This window comes from Lemur catta, chromosome 1, assembly GCF_020740605.2.
Source record: "Lemur catta isolate mLemCat1 chromosome 1, mLemCat1.pri, whole genome shotgun sequence".
NCBI classification, from domain to species: Eukaryota; Metazoa; Chordata; class Mammalia; order Primates; family Lemuridae; genus Lemur; species Lemur catta.
Genome location: NC_059128.1, coordinates 135,232,053 through 135,259,441, shown reverse-complemented (window position 1 = coordinate 135,259,441; position 27,389 = coordinate 135,232,053). Strand labels below are relative to the sequence as shown.

At 44.2% G+C, this 27,389-nt stretch overlaps 1 protein-coding gene across 3 annotated transcripts in view; it reads left to right on the top strand.

Annotated features, from left to right (window-relative positions):
• PRTFDC1 (phosphoribosyl transferase domain containing 1) overlaps positions 1–27,389 on the top strand; it is a 91,319-nt gene that overhangs the window by 55,505 nt on the left and 8,425 nt on the right. For all 3 annotated transcript variants that reach the window (XM_045535050.1, XM_045535059.1, XM_045535069.1), the window contains exon 4: positions 17,405–17,470. In XM_045535050.1, coding sequence (XP_045391006.1) covers positions 17,405–17,470 — 66 coding nt within the window. The remainder of the gene's footprint in view (positions 1–17,404; positions 17,471–27,389) is intronic.

Here is a 27,389-nt window from a genome sequence, read left to right as displayed (position 1 = left end):
CATGGCTCTCTTGACAGCATGGCAGTTCACAAGATGCTTGTTTGCTTCCCCAAAGCCAGGAGAGTGTCCCTGTTGCTGCTTGTTTCTTCACAGGGCTCCGCTGAGTTGTCAGGGCCACCTGGATACTCTGCTTTTGGTTAGCTAAAGTCAACTGACTTGGGACTTGAATTCAATCTGCAAAATCCCTTCTGCCCTATAAGGTAACATAATCATGGGAGTGACATTCTATCTTATTCCTGCTCCCTCTCACCCCAACAATGTGTACAGCAAGGGGTGGGAACCTCAGGACCACCTTAGAATTCTGCCCACCACACCGGTGTACTGTTTTTTATCTCAGACATTTTAGTTTTCATCTTTAGAAGCTCCATTTGTGTCTTTTTAAAATTTTATAATTTCCTTCTCCCTGCTTAACTTTTTTTTTTTTTTTTTTTTTTTGTGACAGGGTCCCGCTCTGTTGCCCGGGCTAGCGTGGGTACCGTGGCGTCAGCCTAGCTCACAACAACCTCAAACTCCTGGGCTTAAGCGATCCTCCTGCCTCAGCCTCCCGAGTAGCTGGGACTACAGGCATGCGCCACCATGCCCGGCTAATTTTTTCTATATATATATATACTTTAGTTGGCCAGATAATTTCTTTCTATTTTTAGTAGAGACGAGGTCTCACTATTGCTCAGGCTGGTCTCGAACTCCTGACCTCGAGCGATCCACCCACCTCAGCCTCCCAGAGTGCTAGGATTACAGGCATGAACCACCGTGCTCGGCCTCCCTGCTTAACTTTTGAACATATAGAATACAATTCTAATGACTGATTTAGTGTCCTTGTCCTCTAATTCTAACATCTGGGTCAGTTCTGGGTCAGTTTTTTCTACTCCTTTTCTTGCCTCTTTTCGTGCCTGGTAACATCACATTACATTCCTGTGATGGATTTTTAAAATTATTTTTAACTGTGGTAAAAACTCACAAAATGAACCCTCTGAACCATTCTGTAAGTGCACAGTTCAGGAATATTTCACATTGTTATGCAGCGGATCTCTAGAACTTTTTTATCATGTAAAACTGAAACTCTATATTCATTGAATGACAGCTCCGTATTTCCATCTCTCCCCATTCCCTGGAAACCACCATTCCACTTTTTGTTTCTGTGCATTACCTACTTTGGATACCTATGTAAGTGGAGTCATACAGTACTGTCTTTTTGTGACTGGTTTATTCCACTTAGCCTGATGCCCTCCAGGTCCATCCTACTGTGGCATGTGACAGGATCTCCTTGTTTATTAAAGAGGAATAACATCCCATTGTATGTATATACCACTTTTGTTTATCCATTCATCTGGCCATGGACCTTGGGTCGCTTCCACCGTCTGAGGATTGTGAATAATGCTGCAGTGAGCGTGGGTATTGGGTGTACAAATATCTCTTTAAGATCCTGCTTCTAAGCCTTTGAAGTGGGATTGCTGGATCATGTAGTTATTCTAGTTTTAATTTTTTGAGGCACCTCCATTCTGTTTTGCACAGAGGCTGTACCATTTTACATTCATACCAATGTACAAGAGTTCCTTTTTCTCCACATCCTTGCCAACAATTATTATTTTCTGGTTTGGTTTTTTTGTGTTTTTTTTTTTTTAATAGTTGCTATCCTAATGGGTGTGAGGTGATCTCTCATTGTGGTTTTGATTTGCATTTCTCTAATGAATAGTGATGTTGGGCATCTTTTCATGTGCTTATTGATGGATTTTTGTTTGTTTGTTTCTGTAAATATTCTTGACCTCATTTGTGATGCAGTTAAGTTGCTTGGAACCAACTTGGTGCTTTCAGATCTTGCTTTTGCAGTTTCTGAGGTGGGTCCAGGGCAAATGATCACTCTACAGCGAGTTATCCTTCATCACTGAGGCAAGACCTTCCAGAGTGCTCTATGCAATGCCGTGTATCAACCATGAGATTTTCCATTTGGGCAGATGGGAACAGGCGCTACTTGTGTTGAGCCCTGTTTCCGCCAATCCTTGCATGTGGTTCTTTCTTTGGCCTCAGGTAGTTTCCTCATAAGAATCTGCCAATCTGCTGAATTCTCTTTCTGTGCATTTCTCTTCTTTCCAGTACTCTATCCTGAGAACTCCAGCCACCTTGGTCTTTCTGACTCTGTCTCCTCTCTTACAGAGTCTGTTGGGATCTGCCTGGGTTCTTCCCTGAGTTGTGGCCTGAACACTCTATCAGGACAATAAGCTGAGACAGTCATGGGGCCCAGCTCATTCGTTTCTGTCTCTCAGGGACTGCCTAATGTCCAGTATCTCAGTATCTTAAAACTGTTGTGTCAGATACACACACACACACACACACACACACACACACACAGTTTTTTAAAAGGAAAGGTGGTAAATCTGGTCCTTGTTACTCCACCTTGGCAAGAAGCAGAAGTCACAGGGACTTATTCCAAAGGATAATGAAATTTTAAAACAACAACAATAAAAATCATTCCCTTCAGATTTTTTAAAATTAAAAAACAAGGTGCCATATTAGGAAACAGTTTCCCAAACCCCATTGTGTTAAGGAATTTTACAGCAGATGAATTTTATGTAATCAAAAGAAAATTATATAAATACTGAATAAATTCCTGAAATTTCTAAAACCCAATATCATTTTCTACCAGTCGGTAAACACAAGATTGGGTCCGTTTATGAGTATGGCCCAAGTACGTTGAATGGGGGTTGAACTTTTCCCACCTTCCTAATTGAGAATTTATTCTCCAGTTATTTCTGAGGGTCCCCACATGGGTCCTCCCCTGTGTCCACAAATCAGTCTGTCGGCCTCAGTGAGCACAGAGCACCTCCCACCTCCTCCGCCAGCCCCTCTGCAGTTCCTGCGTTCCTGGTTCTGCTGAGAAGCCTCTTCTAGGGTCCTTAGTGAAGCCTTTGCCAATGGTACCTGTTGTGGGTCTGCCCGTGTTCGTGCCAAGGACCCCAAATGGCTCTGAACATACCCTGCTTCTGGCCTTTGACCCCTCCCAGAATCTTACAGTCTCTGATGAAACCAGTTCAATCAGTTTATGGTCCCAGGAGCCAGACAGGGAGTAGAATTCACATCACCCTCCACCCTGCTCTGTCTTCCCTGCCACCCTGACTCCATCAAACTTCCTCTCCTGCCTCCCTTGCAAAACCAGAGCCCTCGTCCTCATCAGCCAGTGACAACAGATACTTGATAGGGGCAGAGAGAAAGGAAGATGTTTTATGCTAGCAATGTCTGGAGACAAAAACAGGACATCCACATGCTCTGTTCTGTAGCAAAGACCCTCGTTCGGCCACGTTGTGTGGACATGCCTGACGTTCAGAGCACAGAGGTTGTCCAGTCTGGAGCCTCAGTTGAATGTCTCATTGAGGAGCTCTTAGATCATCCTGAAACAGCCAAGAGCGACACCACCCTCCCCAGGTGATTTTGCACTGCTGGTTGGCAGTCTGGAGTAAGGTACTTGCTAGAAGTCTCTGATATCGAACCCAGCATTTCTCATGTCGGAGAAGGCACAGCCTCCCTAAGCCAGACCCAGCCGTGACCTGCTTCCTTCTCCCACTCCTCTCCCAGCTTCCGCCAACAGATCGGTACAGCAGAGTCTCATTTCCTTTGGGGTCCTGGAACTTCCTTTTCACTGTGATTACAAAACCACTTATTAGAGAATAAATTTATTCCTCAGGCACATTAATGGAGTCCAGATTCTGCTTGGATACTATGGACAGGCAGATGTGCAGTGTTTTGTGCTACTTTTAGATGAGCAGTGCTGTTTACACAGGATTTTCCCAAGACCACCCAACTCATTCCTCATGTAGCCTTCAGCTTTCCAAGCGCCGGCCTCCAGAGGAAAAGAAAAAATTTAATAACTCAGCGCCCCACCCAGTTTTGAAGACATGACTTAATACCAAAGGAATTTGCAAGCCCGCACTGCCAATCAACATGCCGACATCAAATAAACCAGCTTTTCTTATTTTGCAAAATGGAAGGTGGCTCCAGAAGCATTCTGTTCTCTGACCTTCTCCCTCGGTGTTCATGTCTCATGAGAGACTGGAGAAGTTTGAGCAAAGACCATAAATCTAAAAATTAACAGTAGTTCATGAAACGTTTGATATTTGCCCCTCTCCAAGCCTTCCACTTTCTATTCCACATAAATTGCATTTGTTTCTTTAGCTCTGAATGATGCCTAAAGATATTGTTAATATATTTTTGCACATAGAACGTTTGTTGCATTTTCCATAGCATTTGAATACATTGGTAATTTGCTCCTTGTATTAACTCTGAGAAGCAGGTGAGGCATGTCTTCAGCCATTCGTGCTGCTGTAACAAAATACTATAGACTACGCGGCTCATAAACAACGGACATTTATTTGTCACAGTTCTGGAGTCTAGGAAGTCCCAGACCGAGGTACCAGCAGATTCGGTGTATGGTGAGGGCCTGCTTTCTAGTTCGTAGGTGGTGCCTCCTCATTGGATCCTCACGTGGTGGAAGGGGAAAGCTAGCTCCCTGAGGTCTCTTTTATAAAGGCACTAATCCTATTGATGAGGGCTCAACACACCTGACATAATCACTTCATGAAGGTGCCTCCTCCTTGTATCATCACACTGGTTATTAGTTTTCAACATTTGAATCTTGGGGGGGATACAAACATTCAGACCATAGCAGGCAGGGAGTGGTATTCTCCACATGACGTAAATGAGAAATCAAGTGAGTTTGCAAATGTCTCCCAGAAAGTAATTGGTTAAGTCAATCATCCTGACTGATCATAATAATTTCTTTTTTTTTTCCCCTAATTTATTTATTTTTGAGACAGGGTGTCACTGTGTTGCCCAGGCTAGAGTGCAGTGGCACCATCATATCTCACTGCAGCCTCAAACTCCTGGGCTCAAGCAATCCTCCTGCCTCAGCCTCCCGAGTAGCTGGGCCTACAGGCGTGTGGCACCACGTCCAGCTAATTATTTGTATTTTTAGTAGAGACAGGGTCTTGCTCTTGCTCAGGGTGGTCTTGAACTCTTGACCTCAAGCAAACTTCCTGCCTCAGCCTCCAAGAGTTCTAGGATTATAGGCGTGAGCCACTGTACCCAGCCTAATAATTTCTTTTTTCCACATTAAACTTGTTTTTAAGTTTGGTTGTTTTGAGTTACACAGACATATCACTGCATTATAGACACATGTTAAATGCATGTTATGTTACTTTATAGTTTACCTAGACGTCAGTAGCAGTGGTATCTTTTATTTCTAAGCCTATCTGAATTTAGCCAGTGATTCATACAGAAAATGTGAAACCAGGAAATAATATTCTAGAGGTTTTTTTCTGTAAATACTGGTAAATTTTAGTTACACAAATGACTGGAGGTTACTCACAGAACTAAAATGAAGGGCAGCAGAGCTTTCTAGAGTGGAAAAGGCATTCAAATAAAAGTTAAGACACCTAGTGCTAGGTCTGGCTTTGTCCTTAATTCACTGCCATGTCCACCCTCTTCCCTTTTATGGATAATAAAAAAGGAAAATCCAAGTCAATAAACATCAGGGGCCTACTGGGTGAAGCACTTTACATATGACATTGATTGATTGAGACAAGGCCTTGCTCTGTTGCCCAGGCTAGAGTGTGGTGACATCATCATAGCTCACTGCAACCTCCAACTCCTGGGCTCAAGTGATCCTCCCACCTCAGCCTCCTGAGTAACTGTGACTACAGGTGTGCCACCACACCTGGCAAATTGTTATTTTTTGTAGAGATGGGGTCTCACTATGTTGCCCAGACTGATCTTGAACTCCTGGCCTCCATCCATCTTCCTGCTTTGGCCTCCCAAATTGCTGAGATTACAGGCGTGAGCCAAGGTGCCCAACCCCTTATGACATTTAAATTAAACTTCACAACAAGTGGATGTCATTGTCCCTGCTTCCTAGAAGAGAAGACTAGCATCAGGGAGCTTAAGTTGGGGCCAGGGCAGGGTCTGAGCTCCTGTTCCATTCCCATTCTACATCCAAGGCCCTGCTCAGTGCTAAGGAACCCATAAGGACGACAGGTGTAAAGTCCCCATCCTCAAGTTGGTTTCAGAACAACAGAAGCCAACAGGCACATCTACATTTGACAAGGAGTGATGAGGAGGTGACAGGTGCCACAGGGTGGGAGCTGAGCGCACAGGCAGCAGGTTGGCGGGAGGGAGCGATTCTGGCCGATGGGGTGAGGTTCATATGATCGTCTCTAATGAAAGCAGACCTGAATTTGGACATCTGCGGAGGAGGAGGATTTTGACAGGCGGAAATGTGGCAGGGGGGCGTTGTGGGTGGGGCAGTGTAGGGAAGACACGAGGGTGGTACAGTGCAGGGTTAGCACTCAGCTCGGTCCAGCTACTCAGGGGGCCTGCAGCATCCTGTTGCCTGGGGCTGGTTCAAAATGCAGACTCTCAGGCCCCAGCCTGGACCCACAGGTGATCAGGCACGTCTGGAAGCACTGGAGCAGGGGGACACAGTGGCTCCTCGCACAGAAAGGGAGACTGTGATCAGATAGAGAAGCTGCAGAACCTGTTGGTCAGGCAGAGGCTGTGGAGCACAGCGGGGAAGAAGGTTGTTAAATCTCTGTTCCAGCTCCAGCAATGCCACTCTCTAGCCCTGGGACCCTGGGCAACAAAGGTTACTTAAACAGGGGTGATAACAGTGTCTGCTACCTCATGCGATTTTCTTTAAATAGACTTGGCTGGGCTCGGTGGCTCATACCTGTGATCCCAGCACGTTGGGAGGCCAAGGAGGGAGGATCACTTGAACCCAAGAGTTCCAGACCAGCCTGGGAAACATAAAGAGACCCCCGTCTCTACCAAAAATAGAAAACTTAGCCAGTTGTGGTGGCATGCACCTGTAGTCCCAGCTACTTGGAAGGCTGAGGCAGGAGGATGGCTTGAGCCCAGGAGTTGGAGGCTGCAGTGAGCCGTGATGGCGCAAATGTGCTCCAGCCTGGGCGACTGAGTGAGACCCTGTCTCAGTAAAATAAGATAGACTTTTTCTGAGAGGCTTTAGATTTACAGCAAAATTGCCTGGAAGGTGTAGAGATTTCCCATATAGCTTCTGTCCCCGCATGTGTGCAGGCTCCCCCTTGTCAACATCCCCCACCAGAGTGGTACGTTTGTTACAATCAACAAAGCTACAGTGACACGTCATTATCATCCAAAGTTCATAGTTTATGCTGAGGTTCACTCTTGGTGTTGTACATTCTATGAGTTTGGATGAATGTATGAGGATGTATCCTACCACTGCAGTATCATATGCAGAATAGCTACCCTGCCCTAAAAACCCTCTGCGCTCTGCCTGGTCTCCCCTTCCTCCCGTCTCACCCCTGGCAACCACTGATCTTGTCACTGTCTCCATAGTTTTGCCTTTTCCAGAATGTCATGTAGTTGGAATCCTACACCCTTTTCAGATTGGCTTCTTTCACTTAGTAATATGCATGTAAGTTTTTTTCATGTCTTTTCATGGCTTAGATTGCTCTTTTCTTATTAGCACTGAATAGCAGTCCATTGCCTGGATGGACCGCAGTTTGGTTATCCATTCACCTACGGAAGGACATTTGGTTGTTGCTTCCACATTTTAGCAAATATGAATAAAGCTGCCATAAACATCCATGTGCATTTTTTGCAGAGGTAAGTTTTCAGCTCATCTGGGTGAATATCAAGGAGCATGATTGCTGGGTCATCCCTCATAGGGTGTTTTTGTTTTTGTTTTTGTTTTAGACAGAGTCTCACTTTGTTGCCTGGGCTAGAGTGAATGCTGTGGTGTCAACCTAGCTCACAGCAACCTCAAACTCCTGGGCTTAAGCGATCCTACTGCCTCAGCCTCCTGAGTAGCTGGGACTACAGGCATGTGCCACCAGGCCTGGCTAATTTTTTATATATATTTTTAGTTGGCCAGATAATTTATTTCTATTTTTTAGTAGAGACGGGGGTCTCGCTCTTGCTCAGGCTGGTCTCGAACTCCTGACCTCGAGTGATCCACCCACCTCGGCCTCCCAGAGTGCTAGGATTACAGGCGTGAGCCACCGCGCCTGGCCTTCCTCATAGGCTTTTGTTAGGATTCACCTAAGTGCTGTGCTTACTGTAGTGCCTGACACTTAGTAAATGCTCAATAAATGACTCTCAGAGTCAGGCTTGCCCCTAAAATATATGGAGTACAGGGTAAGCGTACAAATGCAGATCCATATACCATATGCTGAAATATTTAAGGTTTTGGAACTTGACAGCTGTGTCCATGGCCAGACTCATGTTTCACCTGACCTGGAGACTGAGGAAAGGAGTGGGGCCCGTCCCTGCAGGCTGCAAGGCTGGGTGGAGCCCGTGTCTGCTGGGCGGGACCAGACATGGGCTGGAGACCGGGGCTCCCAGGAGGGCACAGGGCCTACAGAACCCCGGCTAGGACTGACCCAGGAAGCCCCTCGGGGTGCTGCGGCAGTGGGTTCTTCTCCATTCCTTTCTTTTCCGACTCAGAAGCCTCCAAGACTACACCTTCTGAGCCAAGGGGCCAGAGGAAGCTCTGTTATCTGGGGGGTCCAGCCTGCTGAGACACCTGCCCTGAGGGATTTAGGGTGGCCAACTAGAAAATATCAGCCCCTCCGTGTCTGCTGTCCCCAGGTAGACTGTCCTCTTCCCCACCACCCCTCCTGGCCACACGCTGGGCCCCGCAAGGAGAGGCGGCCCATGCCGCATGCACGTCCCTCTTGCATAATTCCCACTAGCACAATCTGTTACAGAACTTCCCAAAAAAAAAACCTTTCTTATAAGACCAAAAGGACAAAAACAAATATCTTTGTGTTTTGGTATTTGTGATATGCAGGGCCCTCTTGCCTAGCTCGATGGGTGGCTCTGCCCATTGTTATGACAAAGTCAGACCGCATTTTGCAGGCTTGGGCATCTTCAGGGATATTTTGAGCTGAGAAGGGACACACAGAGCTGAACTTTCTGATCCAGAGCACAGTCGGGTGGGATGAAGAGAGGTCCGGTCGAATGCCAAAAGGCGGTGTGTGTTCTAGAGGGTTCCCCAGTGCGGGATCTGCCACCCGTTCTCCCCCTGGGCCCTGCCTTGTCACCATCCTGTTGCCTGGCAATCTTAAAACAGGTTCATGAGAGCTGGTTTAAGATTTCTTTACTGTTGAACAACAATTTTCATTTGATCGTTTTTTACATTTTTATAAATCTTTCTTGGGTTATTATTTTTTTTTTAATTGTGTGGAGAAACTGGTCTTTTAGGGAAAAGTCACCCCTGGGCTGTGGCCACCCACATTTTAAAACATGGATTTTATTGAAGTCTTTGGGGTCATCCAGATGTGTCAGGGGACTCAGCGTGTTTGTCCTTCTGCTCCATGACTTAAAAACATAATTTAAACCAAAACAAGAAGTCCATACCACAGTTCAAAACAGAAGGATATCCTGCCTTAAGGTTTCAGACAAAGTTCATGTAAAGCAAAGTGGCTGAATCTGTTCTTAAGCTGAGTTTCCTCTTTTCTGGGGTCTTCTATGACTCAACTCAAGTAAAGATCTGTTCCGTTCTTCTGTCCCCTTTTTCTTTCTCTTGGTGACCCTTAATTATTCTCACTAGCCTGTAGCTTCTTCACATCAGTGTGGTCTCTCCTTCTCATCCCTTTATTTCTCATAAAGAAAAGAGCCTTCTACCCAGTACCCCTCTTGGAAACTGGGTGGGGTAGAAAACCATTCACAATAGAGTCATAAATCATTGTCAGGGAACAGAAAGCCATTTTGTCTTCGAAGAAAAAGTCACATCAGGTTTGCAAAGTCAGGAAAGGCAAACTGGATGCGTGCTTTCAATTGAATTAAGTTGTACATACTAACATATATCTTTTCTATTCCTGGCTAAAATTGTTTGGCTTTAAAAATGTATCCTGTACTAATCATCAAATGAATTGCTGATATTAAAATATCAACATTCATATTGTCATATTTTTAAGGGTCAGCATTCACATGGCTTTTTGCATTTAAGTTTTTAAAAATACCGAGGATGCCAGATGCAGTGGCATGTGCCTGCCATCCCGGCTACTCGGGAAGCTGAAGCGGGAGGACTGCTTGAACCCAGGTTTGAGACCAGTCTGGGCAACACAGTGAGACCCTATTTTTAAAAAAGAAAAAAAATTAAAAAGGAAAAGAATATGAAGGAGGCTGTTTGGGAACTGAGATAATAAAATATTAATAGTAAGAAATCATTAAAAAATAGGGTTTTGGTGGGATTCACTCAGATATAACAGAGGAAGTGCTTCTTGCCAACATTTAATATCCAAAGTGGAACAGGGAGAAATATTAAAAATATAGCTAACGTGTGTCTTCAGAGGCTTCAGGCTGGCTCAGCAGACACTGAATGCGGCCATGTGCCAGCCACCGGGGTACAATGAGGATGGACATCAGCTGCTGTTCTGGAAGTGCTTTCATTCCATCGGCAGTTGCTACATTCACAGAAAATTTCAGCTGGACACAGTTTGTTGACATCCACATATACATAGAGTGTTATTGGGACACAGATGCAGATTGACTCCAGGAAAGCTTCCCAGGAGAGATGACCCTGAGCGGAGTTTTGAAGAAAGACTAAGAATTGCCCACGTGAAGAAAGATGGAGAGGGGTGGTGTGAGCAGCCCTGAGCTCAGACCTGGAGGATGAACAGCACGTTGGGTGCCCGGCATGCCCAGGGCCTCCTGCAGCCCAGGTGCTCATCGGCAGTGCTGAGATGGCTCACAGGGAATTGATAACTAAGGATATTTATCAGAATTCATGAATACTGACTTTTCCTGTGAACTAGTTGAGGTTATTTTGTTTACATGTAGTATAAATCTATTTTAAATGCCTATAAGCTGGGCCGGGCGTAGTGACTCACCCCTGTAATCCCAGCATTTTGGGAGGCTGGGGCAGAAGAATCGCTTGAGGCCAAGAATTCAAGACCAGCCTGGACAACATAGCAAGACCCCATCTCTACAAAAAATTAAAAAATTAGCGAGGCGTGGTGGCGTGTGCCTGTGGTCCCAGCTACTTGGGAGGCTGAAGCAGGAGGATCACTTGAACCCAGGAATTTGAGGCTGCCGTTGGCTATGATCCCACCACTGCACTCTGTCTCCAAAAAATAGACAAATAAATAAATTCCATAAGCTAAAATGGTGAATACAGAAAGGAATTGGGGTGTCTCATGATCTCGAAAGTAAAAATGCAGCCAGGCAGGCCTGGAAAAACCACAGACCTTCTTCCTCCATCTTGTTTCGAGATGACTCCATGCCCTGCTGAATGCACATGGCTCTGTGGAATTGCCATTTTGGGTCCAGGGAGAACCAGTAAGTACAAAAACGGGCATGATCTCCTGGTGGCTTCTGTGTATTGAGAAAAAGGGTGAAAACAGCAAAGTGCAGTGATGGAAATTATGCCACCAAACGGCCCTCTGTAAAGCATCAGACACCACCGCGTGGGAATGGCAGGTCACTGGGAGACCCTGAAAGACACACAGACGAACACGTTTCAACCATGGTGGCAGCCACGCTACAGGATGGCACAGGAGGGACTCGAGTCTTCTTAACCACATGCCCCGTGGGGAGCCTCAGGAGACCCTAACTGCAGAGCACGTGGGCTACACACTCTGTGCTGCACGAACTGAACCGTGAGTAGATCACAAAGCCAGGGCTGGGAAGCTCAGACAAACAGGCACGTTCCTTAAGGCTGAAGCTGGATGGCGAGAAGAAGGGGCAGGCGCTCTGTGCCGTGTGCTGTAACACGCCAGGCGTGTTTCCAAGTGCTTCATGCATATTCATCTAGTCAATCCTCCCAGTCATCCCATGAGGTAGGAACGATGAATATACTCTTTGTATACATAGGGAAACTGAGGCACTGAGAGGGGCTGTAGCTAGAACCCAGGTAGCCTGGTTCCAGAATTTATGGGATACCAGCTGCCTATTCATGTCTACCCCACGTTCTCCTTTCTCCCAACTCACCCCACAGAGACTGTAAGAATGAGTTTCTCAACAAAAACGATCTCAGCAGCAAATGGATATTTAAATGAACAGGAAACTAGGAAGAAGGAAAGTCAATTTCAAGGGAAAAAAACATGAACACAATTAGTTTTCAAACTTTTGTTTTTTGGGTAGCAGAATCCTACCCCCAACCCCCACCCGCCCCCAGCATCTTCCTTTGAATCCAATAAATAGAACAGAGACGGTGTAGCTGCTCTGGCTGAAACGGGACAGATAGGGGAGCCACACCTTCACTGCTTTCCAGTTTGACCCCAGGCAGCTTGAAGGACTAAGGGACCCAATTAAGAGTCACGTCCTCCATCAACCACTGATTGGAAAACTGGAGATTCTGGAACCAAATCACCTGTCCTGAGTATCTGACTTGGTATCACATGTTGAGAATTTTAAAAAATCAGTCTGAGCTATTTGCACCATTTTAATTAGGAACTATCCAGTTTGATCATGAAAGCTTATCTAAATAAAATGTTTTTGTTTCTCTTTTGCATCTCTCTCCGTTTGATAGCACATTAGTGACCTCCCTGGGCACAGGAGAGTAGCCCAGAAGAAGGGTTAGGACGAAAGGGGAGGAAGAGCAAAGTGAAGGCATCCTCGCAGGAGAACATTGAGAAAGCTTTTGCGTGTGAAGATTTTGAAGCGAGTTGCTCTGACTTCAGAATGAATGGCTTAGAGAGTGGTTCTCCTGTTTATTTGTTTTCATGACTTTTCTGATTCCTCAAAAGGACAGAACATTCAGGATATTTATTCTTCCTCAGTTGGTTTTTTTCCAAGCATTCTCTAAGCAGTTCAGATTCTTTGTGTGAGGAATCGCCTTGCTGCTGGGCTGCTCGGGCAGCTCTGTGTAGTACCTGGAGGGCAGGTCACCTAAACTAGTAATTTCCAAACTATTTCTTCCAAGGATGATGGGACTAAAGATCAGAGATTTCCTTTTTGATTTAAGTAAATCCACACATCCTCCACCAAGAGGTTGATTTCTCCTGGCCATTTTAATTTATGACTCTGACTTCTCTTGTATGAATACAACCATGCCCTTCTTCTCTCCATAGAACTTTCCAGACACCCTCACTGCATGCTCCTTTCCTCCAGGAGCAGTGGGGCAGAGCGGGGGTTACACCAGAAGGACATGGAGCCAGGCAAATCTGGATGGAACTGGGCTCTTCACTAGCTAGCTGTGCCTCTTTGGGAAAGGTTCCTAAACTCTTATTGTCTTCATTTCCTCATTTGTAAATTGGAGATTAAATAACATCTATTCTGAGCTCTGCTGAACCTTAGCAAAACAGATAGATCCATTCATGTACAGAATCTTCTAGAACATAGAAAAAAAGACAAAACAACCACCCAACTTATTACATGAAGCTAGTGTAACTTTGCTTTAAAAATCTACAAAGGTAGCAAAAGAAAAGAAAACTATAGGCTGCTCTTACTTATGGAGATAGATGAACAATCCCAAACAAAATATCAAATCAAAACCATGACATTTTAAGAAAAAAAAACCAAAAACATCAATCCGGGGAATATAAGATGGTTTTGAACCATTAGAAAAAAATTGGATGCATACAATCAACTCCATTCCCTCCTGAAAACCCACTGAAATGCGAGTAAAGACATAAAATGTATACGCAGAAGGACAAAAGAGGAGAGAGAAGACCTCGGTGGACAAGAGATGTCAGTGTTTTTCAGAAGGTGAAACTGATCAACAAAGGGCGTTGACAGTAGAATAGAGAAAGTGAAAAATCAAAACAACTTGGGAGGGAATCGTTGATGAGAAATAGCAGGTTTGTGCCACAGAATTCCTGAAAGGCTCAGGAGTGGAGTCACCAGCTTCTTAGAAGGTGGAGAAAAGGGGAAATGGAATGAAAAAACCAACTGTGGTTGAAAGGCTGTGAATGGAGAAGCCGAACCTCTAACTTCCCTTCCCTGTCCCAGGGGGAGAAAAGGGGTTATTTTTCTGGAGTCCTTACGCCACGGGAACGCCAGGCTCCGGTGTACCAGTGGAGGGCTGAGACGTGCCATTTCCTTGGGGGAGAACAGAAAGAAAGAAGAAAAATAAATTACTTATATCCAGCATTTACTGAGATCCTACCCTGCACCTGGCTCTGTTCTAAATGTTCTATGTGTGATCTTCGTAACAGGCCACCAGACAGGAGAATACATGTACAAAAGCAGCCAAGACAATTTTTAAAAAGAACTTAAAAGTGGACTTGCCCTACTGGATATTAAAACATATTACAAAGCTATGATAATTATAACAGTATGGTCTGGGTGTTGGAATATACAGGTTAGGTTACTGTATCTGACATGTCCAATTAATCTAACTTGCCTAGTAGTAGACATGTTAGACTAATTAATGTTGAAATAGACAGATTAGAAGAATATAGAAACTGACCCTTACATATGAGAATGAAAGGTATGATAAAAATGACATTTCAAACCAGTAGGGAAAAATAACAGTTCAACAAATGGTGTTGGGACAGTTACCATAGACATGCTTGGAAGATATAAATTTCAGATGGATTGTGGACAGACCTAGTATTAAAAACATGTTTAGGGCCGGGCACAATGGCTCACGCCTGTAATCCAGCACTTTGGGAGGCAAGAAGGGAGGATCACTTGAGGCCAATAGTTCAAGACCAGCTTAGGCAACATAGTGAAACCCATTTCTACAAACAATTAAAAAATTAGCTGGGCATGGTGGCTTGCACCTGTAGTCACAGATACTCGGGAGGCTGAGGCAGGAGGATCATTTGAGCCCAGAAGTTCAAGGCTACAAGTGAACTGTGATCCTGCTACTGCTCTCCAGCCTGGGTGATGGAGTGAGACCCTATCTTAAAAAAAAAAAAAAAAAATACATTGTAAATTTCAAAAGAGCTAAAGGAGAGAATTTTAAATGTTCTAACCACAAAGAAATGATAAGCATCTGAGGCGATGGATGTGCTAACAAGCCTGACTGATCATCCCACAATGTATACAGGTACCTAAGCATCACACTGTACCCCATGAATGTGTACAAGTATGATTTGTCAATTAAAAATAAAATAAAACCAAAACACATGTTTAAAGACTTGGACTAAGTAAAGCCTTCTTGAATAACACTTGCTTGCCAACATACTGTGTGACTTGGAGCACATTATTTAGCTTTCTGGTGTTTTGTGTTTTTGTTTTTAATCAATAGAAAAGAGATGGTAATAGAATTATTGTGGAATGTACTCTGACCTTGCAGAATATAAATCTCATTGGTTACATTACACTTTGTGGTTTAGTAGTTGTATCCAATTCTGTATCACCTAGTCCCCTGGTGGTACTGAAATTTTATTTTTCCTGCTGCTATTAGCAACATATTTGAGTCTAATATGCAGAAATTCTTCCCATGTGAGCTCCTCTATCTCAGCACCTCTAGAAGTGACAAGAAAATGTTATTGCTTGACATTTTTGACAAGTTCTTAATCACTGTCCTGACTGCTTGTGAATATATGATTATATATGCTGTACAAAAACAGCAATAGATCAGTGAATTCTGGGCAGTCTTTGATTTTTCTCCTTTGGAGATCAGTTCCCATAAGAAGAAAATGACTGGTTTCATCTATTAATAATTCAGTGGGCCACCGCCGGGATGACTCCTGTGAAACCTCTCTCTCTGCCTTCAGATATTCCCTCTCCAGTAAGGAGCAAATGCTTTTCCAAGTGGAAATAAAAACATTTCAACGTCTTTTTTTTTTTTTTTTTCCTTTTGAGCTGGAATGTAAGAAAACAAAAGGTGCTTCATTAGCAAAACTGTCATACTGGTGGTTTGGCTGTTTTTTTCCTTGCCAGATGACCAATTCCTTGACAGAATAATTATTATATATGTCTAGGCCAGGCATGGTGGCTCACGCCTGTAATCTCAGCACTTTGGGAGGCTGAGGCAGGAGGATCGCTTGAGGCCAGGAGTTTGAAACCAGCCTGAGCAAGAGTGAAACCCTGTCTCTACTAAAAATAGAAAAATTAGCCGGGCATGGTGGCATTCGTCTGCAGTCCCAGCTACTTTGGAGGCTGAGGCAGGAGGATGGCTTGAGCCCAGGAGCTGGAGGTTGCTGTGAGCTATGATGACGCCACTACACTGTAGTCTAGGTGACAGAGCAAAACCTTGTCTTAAAAAAAAAAAAAAAAAGAATAACTATATGTCTATATAGAGACTCTCAGTTGCAAGTGACAGAATTCAATTCAAACCAGCCCGAGAATTCCTATGGGAATTGGCTTGAGTAGCTGGAAAGTCTAAGGTTGGATGTAGCTGCAGGCACAGCTGTTTGGCCCGCACTGCTAAGGCCTAAACTGTATGGAATGGACTCCCCCCACCCCTCGAAAGAGGCAGGGCCTCCTTGCTAGAATAAAGGAAGAAAGTGCTGAACTGGCAAAAGCCACAGCTGTCCACAGCAGTGACGGAGATGCTTCCTGGTTTAGCGTCGCACAGAGGGTGCTATACTGTCTCCTTCTCCCTGAGGTTAGATTGCAGCATCACAGCCTTCTTGCTTGGTCGCGAAGCCGACTGCCTGAGAGTACGGGCTTAGGTTCCTTGAGTGTGTCTGTAACGAGGCTAGAAGACACGTTGCCACCTCTGTTTCCTGTTTTGCCTGTTCATGGTATTCTATTGTGATGGTCACCCTAGAACAATCCATTTTTTGTTTGTTCATGTTGCGAGGTTTCATTAGGACAAGATGCTGTACCATACACAAACATTGCGAAAGCGAATGATCATCAGCTCTAACAAGATTTGAATGCAAAGTCTTCTAAGCAGGGTTCTGGGTCTCCTATTCCCGGAACCGCAGAAATTGCCCGGGGCTTCGTCCCTTACGGCAGAAGGCCTAAGCGCAGGACTTCTTAGTCCACGGCCTATTAGAATTGCCCTTGACACCAGAGAAGGGGCTGGATCCCCAGTGGTAGGGAGTGAGGAGGCCTCGCGCCTCTCAGGGAACCAGAAACTGATTGTTCTTCACTGTGGACCCATAACGGGGTCTTGGTGGCAAAGCTGCCCAATGCTTGGCCCGCTCCTCGGGCTCCCATCCTCCCCCGGCCCCGGCCCCGGCCCCGGCCAAGTGCGGGAATATGACTGTCCTCCCCAGTTCTCTGTCTGCCTCGGGATAGGCTCGGGCACCTTCCACAGCGTTTTGCTTCAAAATGAGGTTTGTTTGTCCTCTCTCCAGCCTTCCATCCCCCCTGCACACTCGTCTCTCCGCCAGCCAGGAAGGCTTTGTCTCCTGTGCAGCCGCGGGAGAGTGGCCCTTGGTAACCATGGGCAACCATGAACTGCACCAGCTATCCGTGCTATATTTGTAAGGCGCGATCCGGCCGCTAACAGGGTGGATGGGGAACTGTGCTTTAAAGATTTTCTTGTGCAGTGAAGTACCGTCTTCGTTGTTTTTTTTTTTTTTTGTAGAATGACCAATCTATGGGCGAGATGCAGATAATTGGAGGAGATGACCTTTCAACGCTGGCTGGAAAGGTTTGTTAATGTAGCCCTGCTCAGTCCACATTGATGTCTGGAAAGGTTTGTTAATGTAGCCCTGCTCAGTCCGCATTGATGTCTGGGGACATCTGTGACCTTCATTTCAGGTCAGCACTCGCAAGACATTTCAGACACTCTCCCGGGTTTGCTAATTCACGCAAATGGCTATGCGAATTCTTTTAATGATTTCTCTCCTCTCTGCAACACTCCCTTTAGAACACTTCCAGGACACGATGCACAGAGAATCTTTCTCTCCCGAGCTTCCTTCCAAGCTTAGTGCAGACAACAAAGCCCCCTGGCCCTCCTTCTTCGGATCCTTTCTATTCACTCTTTCAGGAACCTTCTGGAAAGGCAGCTTTTTCCTTCATTTGTCTGTTTCTTCTCTCATCTGCGCCTCCACACCTAGGCACTTCGCTACCACATTTAAACAGGTTTGTCGAAATGTACAAAATCTGGGGAGAGAAGAAAATAGGCCTTCTTGGGAGCACATTTTTCAGCCCTTTGCTTTTTTTCCTTTTTATTAAAAAGAATTTGACCTATTCAATTGTGAGAAGAACACCTCCAGTATTAACTTGGGGTTCCAAATCTGCCAGTGCTTAATGATGAAGGGAAAAGACTATCTGGATTCTGCCATAAATACAGGAATTGGAAGGAAAGGTGGTTTCCTACAGCAGATGATCTTTGAGGAATTGTGGCCTGAAATGCAAGTTTGCTGTGAATAAAAGCAACCCAGAATTTGTTCGGGTTCAGCCGTGCTGACCTATCTTATATCCATTATCCCTGACCAGCTTCAGCTTTCTAAGTAAAACGGATCAGGCCAGTACACAGGCTTCATCTCTGATACTTGTAGGCGTTATTGTTATGCAGTGCCTGTGTAGGGAGAAGGAAGAGCAGCCACGTTTAATGAGAATATGTATAATAACATTAGGAGCACTACAGACCCGCAAGGACTCTGACTACAAAACAGGCTCCTTCCCTCTCCTCTGAAGACAGCCTAGTAGGATCCACGTGTTAAATTGCTCTCTAGCAGTAAATTATGTTGCATAAAAATTGGAATTAACTTGTTCATGTTAATGCATCACTAAGCCACCATTTGATTTTATTACATCAGTGCATAAAATAACATCCCAGAAAGCTAAAATAGTCAAAGCAATTTCCAGAAATTCGTAACTTTTAACAGCCCTGGAAGGGTCTTTAAATGATAAGTTATCCTTAGCACTTTGTTGTAGGACGTTGCCCTACAAGTTTATTACACAGAGAAATATCTTCCCTTGTGCTTTCGCTACGGGGTCTGTCAAAGTGACAACTCTAAGATTCCCAAATTGATGCCAAGAAACAATTTGCACATAGAATTGTGGTCCTTCTCCTGAATAAAATCATCTTCCATTTCTTTTTTTTTTTTTTTTTGAATAGGAGACAGGGTCTCACTCTGTGATCCAAGCTGGAGAGCAGTGGTCTCATCGTAGCTCACTGCAACCTCAAATCCCTGAGCTTAAGCTATCCTCCTGCCTCAGCCTCCCAAGTGGCTGGGACTACAGGCATGAGCCACCACACCTGACTAATTTTCTATTTTTTGTAGAGACAGAGTCTCACTCTGTTGCCCAGGCTGGCCTTGAACTCCTGACCTCAAGCCATCCTCCTGCCTCAGCCTCCCAAAATGCTTAGGATTACAGGCGTGAGCCACCGCACCCGGCCCCTTTTGTTTTAAAGCCATTTCCTTCTAGTTGAGCACTGGATATTCTTTCTTTAAGAGCTAGGGAGAAGGTTGAGGAAAGGGTAGCATCTCACTAGGGGTGGAGTAAGCAGAAGGGGTGACAGCTTTGTGCCTCACTGTCCCCTCCTATAATTACAACTACAACCTCCTGGGAAAGTAGAGATCTTAGAAGTTCAGGTAGGAGGAGATACAGAAAACTAGCCAGCAGTGTGTACAAGCAGGAGTCTGCTTTAACTTTTTGTTAGCATGACAGATGATTTCTTCCAAGTTACCAGGTGCCACTTCGTGGTATCCTCACACTCTCTGTGTGTGCACAGATGCGTTTCTATGTATGTTCAAACATGTGCCAAGCAGAGCCCCTGTGGCTTAGCAAGCACTGGAGAAATATTTCTAAGATGAATCAACACCGATCAGCCGGGTTCTCAACTATCACACCAGTTTAAGTTTAAATATTCAGAGTATATGGCCGGGCGCGATGGTTCATGCTTGTAATCCTAGCTCTCTGGGAGGCCGAGGCGGGAAGATAGCTCCAGGTCAGGAGTTTGAGACCAGCCTGAGCAAGAGTGAGACCCCGTCTCTACTAAAAAATAGAAAGAAATTAACCGGACAACTAAAAATGTATAGAAAAAATTAGCCGGGCATGGTGGCTTGCGCCTGTAGTCCCAGCTACTCGAGAGGCTGAGGCAGGAGGATTGCTTGAGCCCAGGAGTTTGAGGTTGCTGTGAGCTAGGCTGACGCCACGATACTCTAGCCTGGGCAACAGAGTGAGACTCTGTCTCAAAAAATAAATAAATAAATAAATAAATAAATATATATATATATATATATATATATATATATATATATATATATATATATATATATATATATTCAGAGTGTCTAGACTCCCATCAGAAGGGAATGCCAGGCCAGGCACAGGAACTCATGCCTATAATCCCAGCACTTTGGGAGGCTGAGGCAGGAGGATCCCTTGTGGCCACGAGTTCAAAACCAGCCTGGGCAACATAGCAAGACTCTGTCTCTACAAAAAAGTTTTTAAAAATTAGCCGACTGTGGTGGTGCATGCCTATAGTCCCAGTTACTCTGAAGGCTGAGGCGGGACAGTCACTTGAGCCCAGCAGTCTGAGGCTTCTGTTGCACTCCAGACTAGGCAGCAGAGCGAGACCAGTGCAGGCCACACCATGCATTAATACTTTCAAATACATCTGGAATCTGTCCACTTCTGTCCATCTCCCTGGCTGTCCTCCCAGCCTTACTCCTTGCTACTCAAAGTGTTGCCTGGGTCAGGGCTCAGCAAACTTTTTCTGTGAAGGAACAGATAGTGGTATTTTAGACTTTGTGGGCCACACGGTCTCTGTTGCAGTTACTCAGCTCTGCTGTTGTCGTGGGAAAGTAGCCATGGGCAATATGGAAACAAATGGACATGGCTGTGTTCCAATAAAACTTTATTTATAAAAATAGGCAATAGGCCAGATTTGGCCAGGGGGCCATAGTGTGCCAGACCTTGGTGTAGGAACCAGCAGGGTCGGCACCTGGGAGGTTATGAGAAATGCAGAATCCCAGGTCCCGCTCCACATCTGCTGAAATCCAGTCTTCATTTTAACAAGATCTCCAGACGGTTCCTACGCGTATTAAGATTCGAGAAGCACCGGGTTTCTAAAGTGAGGCCACCGCTGTCCTTTCTTGGGGCTGCTATGACAGTCTAACTAATCTCCCTGAACATTACCTTTTGCTCCCCTCCAAACCGTTCTCCACGAAGCAGCCAAAGGGATCTTCTTCCAATACCAGTTGGAGCACATCACTTGCCACCTTTCAGTGGCCTCTCAGGGTTGTCAGACTCAACAAAAACAAAAGGAAAAAAACACGTTAAGGTTGAGATTCAGATAAATAATGGATGAAATTATAGTATAAGTATAGCCCATGTGTATTTAGTATAAGTATGTCCCATGTGATGTTTGAGTCATGCATATTCTAATGAGTTATTTGTTGTCTGTCTGAAATTCACATGTACCTGGGTGTCCTGCATCTCTCCCTGGCAGCCCTCCTCCCAGTGCTCTGAGAATCCGATCCAAACACTTACGGTGGCCTGTGAGGCCTGCGTGATCTGGCCCTGCCCTCCCTCCGTGCCGTCATATCCCTCCCTCACAGCCATAACCACACTGACTAAGCTCCTTCCTGCCGAGACTCGGATGAGCTGTGGCCTCTCCTTGGAATCCATTTTCCTCCTGTCCTCCAGGTCTCAGCCCACCTGCCTCCTCCCTGCGACTCTGTCCAAAGTGAGCACACTGTCTTCCGTCTGTGCTTTCCCCACGCCTGGGTAATCTCTGTAACCACTTAGACCCCTTCCCACAGTTTGCAGTGCTTACCTGGGGGCTTATTTCTCATTTGCCCATCTCCTGGACCAAAAAGCCAGCGGGAAGAGGGCAGGGACCGTGCCCACCCTATTCACCGTGGTATCTCCAGCATCGTGCGTGGTGCCTGGTGCGTAATAGCTTGGGATAAGTATTTGGGAACTGAGTGAGTGATTGGGCCTCTTAGAAATCAGAAAGAAATTTCCAGTTACTTTTGGGAAAGAGAGGACATGACAAAGGGGAAAGGGAAGTATAAGCCCACCTGGTCTTGCCCAAGGTCACATCATCCAGCTGGTTTAGTTGAATTCAGCGGAGGGAAGGCGAGAGACCGCTCTCTCTGTAGAGGCAGAAGGCTTCGGTCGCAAGAGATTCAAGAGGGGATTGAGGCAGTGAATGCTACACAGCTGACGGTTGGAAGAGTGAAAAAAATGTCACTTAACTTCTGGAATTTCCTTTTCCTAAAACAGATAAAGGCCTTCGTGTGGCCTGCCCTGGTCACCCATTCTTCAGCCCTTTTAGAGAAAGGCTGGCTGTTAAGAATTTGAGAGAACTTTAAAAATACACTGCAGAGGCCCTCTGGGATCTTTCCATCATGCAGAATATACACTCGCTGGGAAAAAAGTTTTTAAAGGAAAAGGCACCCAACAATCAGTGGGTATTTGTTTTAATGGTCGTAGAAGAAAGTGTGAAACTGCGGTAAATATCTGCCTTGGATGGAAGGACTATTCCAGGTCACCATCTACCTTCTCCCTTCTTGTGTAGTCATCATATGGTTTGTCGGTCAATCAACAAGTTTATATTTAAGTTACATTTATCACCATGTTATTGCTCTGCCAGGAACTTGCACAAACATTCTCTTCCTTAATGCTCGGCACCCTGAGAAAAGGGCCAGGGAGGTTTTCACACAAGGCTCTTTCCTTGGACTTAAGGAAGTCCAGAGAAGGAAGAGCCCTGGGGACTTATAAGAGTCTTAGCGAGAGGAAGATAAGCTTTTCCTTGGGACCAGAAAGATGGGGACTAACACAGAAGAGAGGGGAAGAGATGCATGGAATGGGGGGTGAATGGGGACAGAACAGGGTGGCCAAACGAGAGTGAACCAGTGTGACCAAAGGAAATTAGTCAAAAACAAGGAAACAGTAAGAAACAAACTGAAAACGTACATTGGGTTTGGTTTGTAGAGTACATTGGAAGTCTCAATAAAGAGTGGAACTTGCTCAGAAAAGCAAGCAGGAGGCACAGAAGTGTCAGCCGGAGGTGACATCTCTGAGCTGTGTGTTAGGTGAGCTCTGGAACTACATGAGCAAAGTGGGGCGGAAGAGAAGGACTCTCCATGTGAAAAGGAGCAAGGACTGAGCTAAATGAAGGAGGGAGGGCTAGGAAGGACTTTTTAAATTAAATTTGCTTATAAAAGAACTTTATAAAACGTGGGGAAAGAGCTCACCTGCATCATCTTGCCAAGTTGAGGAAATAGAGACATCATGAGCCCCATACTCTACTCTGTAACTTCTGGAGCCTTCTGAACACCTGGGAGTTAAAATATCTAGAAAAAAGAGACTCTAGACAGCCTTCCAGATAGAACCTTTTCTTTTCTCTTGTTTTATTTTTTTGCTCTTCTTTCTTCTTCCTTTCTTTTTTTCTTTCTTTTTTGCTTTCTTTCTTGCTGCAAAGGGAAGGAAACTCACGAGGGAGGCCGGCTGAGTCATGGTTCTAAATAGGTCATTGCTGTTGAATAAAGGAAGCCCTCAACGATTAAGTTAAAAGGCCTGTTCAGCTCACAGTGTTAAAAGCATTTTACTCGGTGTATTTAAGCTGTCTACACAGCGTGCTCTGCCGCAGCGTTTTTTCAGTGTTGATTTAATCCTGGCACTTCATAAAATGGTATGTCGCCATTAAAGCAAGATTTTATTCATGTTCAAGAGAAATCTCTGAAAGGGTGGAATAAAACCAAACCCATGGAAACACTCCCCAATCTGGCAACGTGAAAACACAGATGTGCAGGTTTAAGTGCAGGATTTCAGGAGACATGGCTCCCCCTCGCCACCCTGCCCCCAAATAAGTTTCTAATCAAATGCCAGAATGAAGCATCGGAACCTGCCAAAATTTCCCCCTTGGCCGCCTTCGCTGTTTAAATCATTCTTTTTTATTGCAACTGACTAGGCTGAGAACAATAATCGAAATGCCCACTGACTGATGATTCTGGCAATTTTGTGAATTATCACATAAAGTGAAATGCTGAGCTACATTCCTTTCTCCATGGGGTTCATATTCACACTCCTACCCACGCTCTGCATCCACAGTACAGCCCTCGGTCCCCGCTGCCATCCCTCCCAGTGAGGCGGCCACAGACGCAAAGTGACCCTCCTGCAAGTTAGACAGTCTGGTGTGCAAATCATGGTGCATTTAACAGACTAAAAGTAGGAATAACCTATTTAAGAAAATCATTTAGATCTATAGTATTCTTTCCTTCTTCTTTCTCTCATCTTCTTTCTTGCCTTCTTTTTCATTAGGAAACTCCGTGTGATTAGCTTTGATCAGAATCGTAGCAACAGCAACCAGAGAACACACTCCAGAGATTCCCTGTTGAGTTTTTTTGCCTGCAGCCCCCGGGCTGCAGATTTTACTGGCTTTCTGGGAGGAAATGAGCTAGGTGTGATGAGATGACTAAGACAGTAACTGGCAGACGTCTCAGCTTCAGTGATCAGAGTTATCAGATGGGAAGTGTTCAGGAGGCACATTGTGTACTGAACAAATGTCCAAGGTTGCCCACTCAAAAAATGGGAACTTTAGAAAATGGCTTAGCACAAAATTAAAAGCAGTAGACATTAACTATAGCTCGGGTAAGGAAGAACTGCAGATCGTCAAGGAAAAATGGCAGGGATATATCAACAGTATAATGATCTAGAGAAAGTGAAAGAAAAGAAGTCGAAGTTGTTGATTCACTCCACAGGCATTTCTTGACCACTTACTAGATGCCAGTCTCCATGCTATGTGCTGATCATATAGAGATGCATTAACATTGGTCCCTTCGACCTTATAATTTATCTTGGTATAGGCAATACATCGGAGATGTTGCTGGTTTGGTTCCAGACCACTGCAATAAAGCAAGTCACACAAATCTTTTGGTTTCCCAATGCGGATATAAGTTGTGTTTACACTATGCTATAGTCTATTAAGTATGCAATAGCATTATGTCTAAAAAAATGTGCATGCCTTAATCAAAAATATTTTATTGCTAAAAATGCCAATGATCATCTGAGCCTTCAGTAAGTCATAATCTTTTTGCTGGTGGAAGGTCTTGCCTCAGTGTTGACAGCTGCTCACTGATCAGGGTGGTGGCTGATGAAAGTTGGGGTGGCTGTAGCAATTTCTCAGAATAAGATAACTATAAAGTTTGCTGCATGGATTGACTCTTCCTTTCATGAAAGATTTCTCTGTAGTATGTGATGGTTTTAATACCATTTTACCCACCATAGAACTTCTTTCAACATTGACGTCAATCCTGTCAAACGCTACCATTTATCAACTAAGTTTATGTAATATTCTAAATCCTTTGTTGTCATTTCAACAATGTTCACAGCACCTTCCCCAGGAGTAGTTTCCATCTCAAGAAATCACTTTCTTTGCTCATTCACAGGAAGCAATTCCTCTTCTGTTCAAGTTTGATCATGAGATTGCAGCAATTCAGCCACGTCTTCAGGCTCCACTTCTAGTCCTAGTTCTCTTGCAGTGTCCACCACATCTGCAGTTACTTCCTCCACTGAAGTCTTAAAGCCCTCAAAGTCATCCATGAGTGTTGGAATCAAATTCTTCCAAACTCCTATTAATGTTGATATTTTGACCTCCTTCCATGAATCACAGATGTTCTTAATGGCATCTAGAATGGTGAATCCTTTCCAGAAGGTTTTCAATTTCAGTTTGCCCAGATCCAGCAGAGGAATCACTATATGTGGCAGCTACAGCCTTACAAAATGTGTTTCTTAAATAATAAGACTTGAAAGTCAAAATGACTCCTTGATCCATGGGCTGCAGAATGGATGTGGAGTTAGCAGCATGAAAATAACATTAATGTTCTTATACATCTCCATCAGAGCTCTTGGGTGACTAGGTACATTGTCAAGGAGCAGTAACATTTGGAGAGGAATCTGTTTTCTGAGCAGTAGGTCTCAAGAGTGGGCCTAAAATATTCAGCAAACTATGCTGTAAACAGGTGTGCTGCAATCCAGCCTTTGTCTTTTCATTTATAGAGCACAGGCAGAATAGATTTAGTATAATTCTTAAGTGCCCTAGGATTTTCAGAAGGATAGATGAGCCTTGGCTTCAACTTCAAGTCACCAGTTGCATTAGCCCCTAACAAGAGTCAGCCTGTCCCTTGAAGCTTTGAAGCCAGGCATTGACTTCTCTTTTCTCACTATCAAAGCCCTAGATGGTATCTTCTTCCGATAGAAGGCTGTTTTGTCTACATGGAGAATGTGTTGTTCGGTATAGCCACCTTCATCAGTGATCTTAGCTAGATCTGGAGAACTTGCTGCAGCTTCTCCATCAGCACGTGCTGCTTCACCTTGCACTTTTTGTTATAGAGAAATGACTTCTTCATTCCTTTAACCTCATGAAGCAACCTCTGCTAGCTTCAAACCTTTTTTTCTGCAGCTTCCTCACCTCTCTCAGCCTTCAAATAATTGAAGTGAGTTAGGGCCTTCCTCTGGATTAGGCTTTAGCTTTTAAGAGAATGTGGTGGCTAGTTTGATCTTCTATCCAGACCACTGGAACTTTCTTCATATCAGCAGTAAGGCTGTTTTGCTTTCTTATTCTTGTGTTCACTGGAGTAGCACTTTTAATTTCCTTCAAGAACTTTTCCTTTGTATTCACAACTTTCTGTAATAAAAATGAACACACATGTATACTTAAGCCTTTTTTAAAAAACAGGCAACCTAAAAAAAATCAATAAATGATTTAAATATGTTTTTAAAAAGGCAATAGCTATATGAAACATATTATTTGATATAGTTTTAAGAAATACAGAAGTAACCAGAAAAACAGCTGAAAGAGTTAAAAGTAACTGTCTCTAGAGAACAAAATTGAAAGAGGAGAGGTGAAGTGGAAGGGAGGTGTTTTTCTTTAAAAACCTTCCAATCTATTTGATTCTAAACATGTGGATGCATTACTTTGATTTTAAAATATGTTTGAGTAATTTTGACAACATCCAAGTCGCACGTCCCACCCACCACTGTGTCTAAGAGTTGAAGCTAATCTTTTCAAAGATGACTCTTTTGTTTTGCAAGGTTCTAAACTGTCAAAAAAAAAAAAAGGGATTTAATTACATTCAGCGCACTCTACTTAATTAGGCAAGAATGCAGACGAACACATTTTAGAAAGCTTTTTCTTTATAAAGTTGAAACAAAAAGAGATTGTGAACCAGGAAACTAAATTAACCACAACATTCTCCAAGTATTCTGGTTTGTTCATAGGCCTGGTTGGTAAGCCTCATTCAAACTAAAAATGCACATTCTAACCAACCGCTGTGGCTTGATGGTTAAGATCATAGCAAATTGTGTTTAAAATACCAACAGGACTCCCCTGTCACTGTGATTCTTAAGAGTAGAGGCTATAATGGCACAACTTGCTTAAACAATGGGCAAAATAATCTTACATTTTCATGATAAAGTTCAGATTTTTCAATGGATTTAATGAATAAAAATGCCATACTTGTGAGAAAAACACTTCCAGGAAGATATTTCCACCTAAGAATGCATTTGACCTATGGTGCAAAGGTAAAAGGGTTGGTTCATTGGTGGTTTGGTTGGGTGGTTAGCATTTTCATTAATTTAATCTTGCATTAGACCTAAGTAAGTTA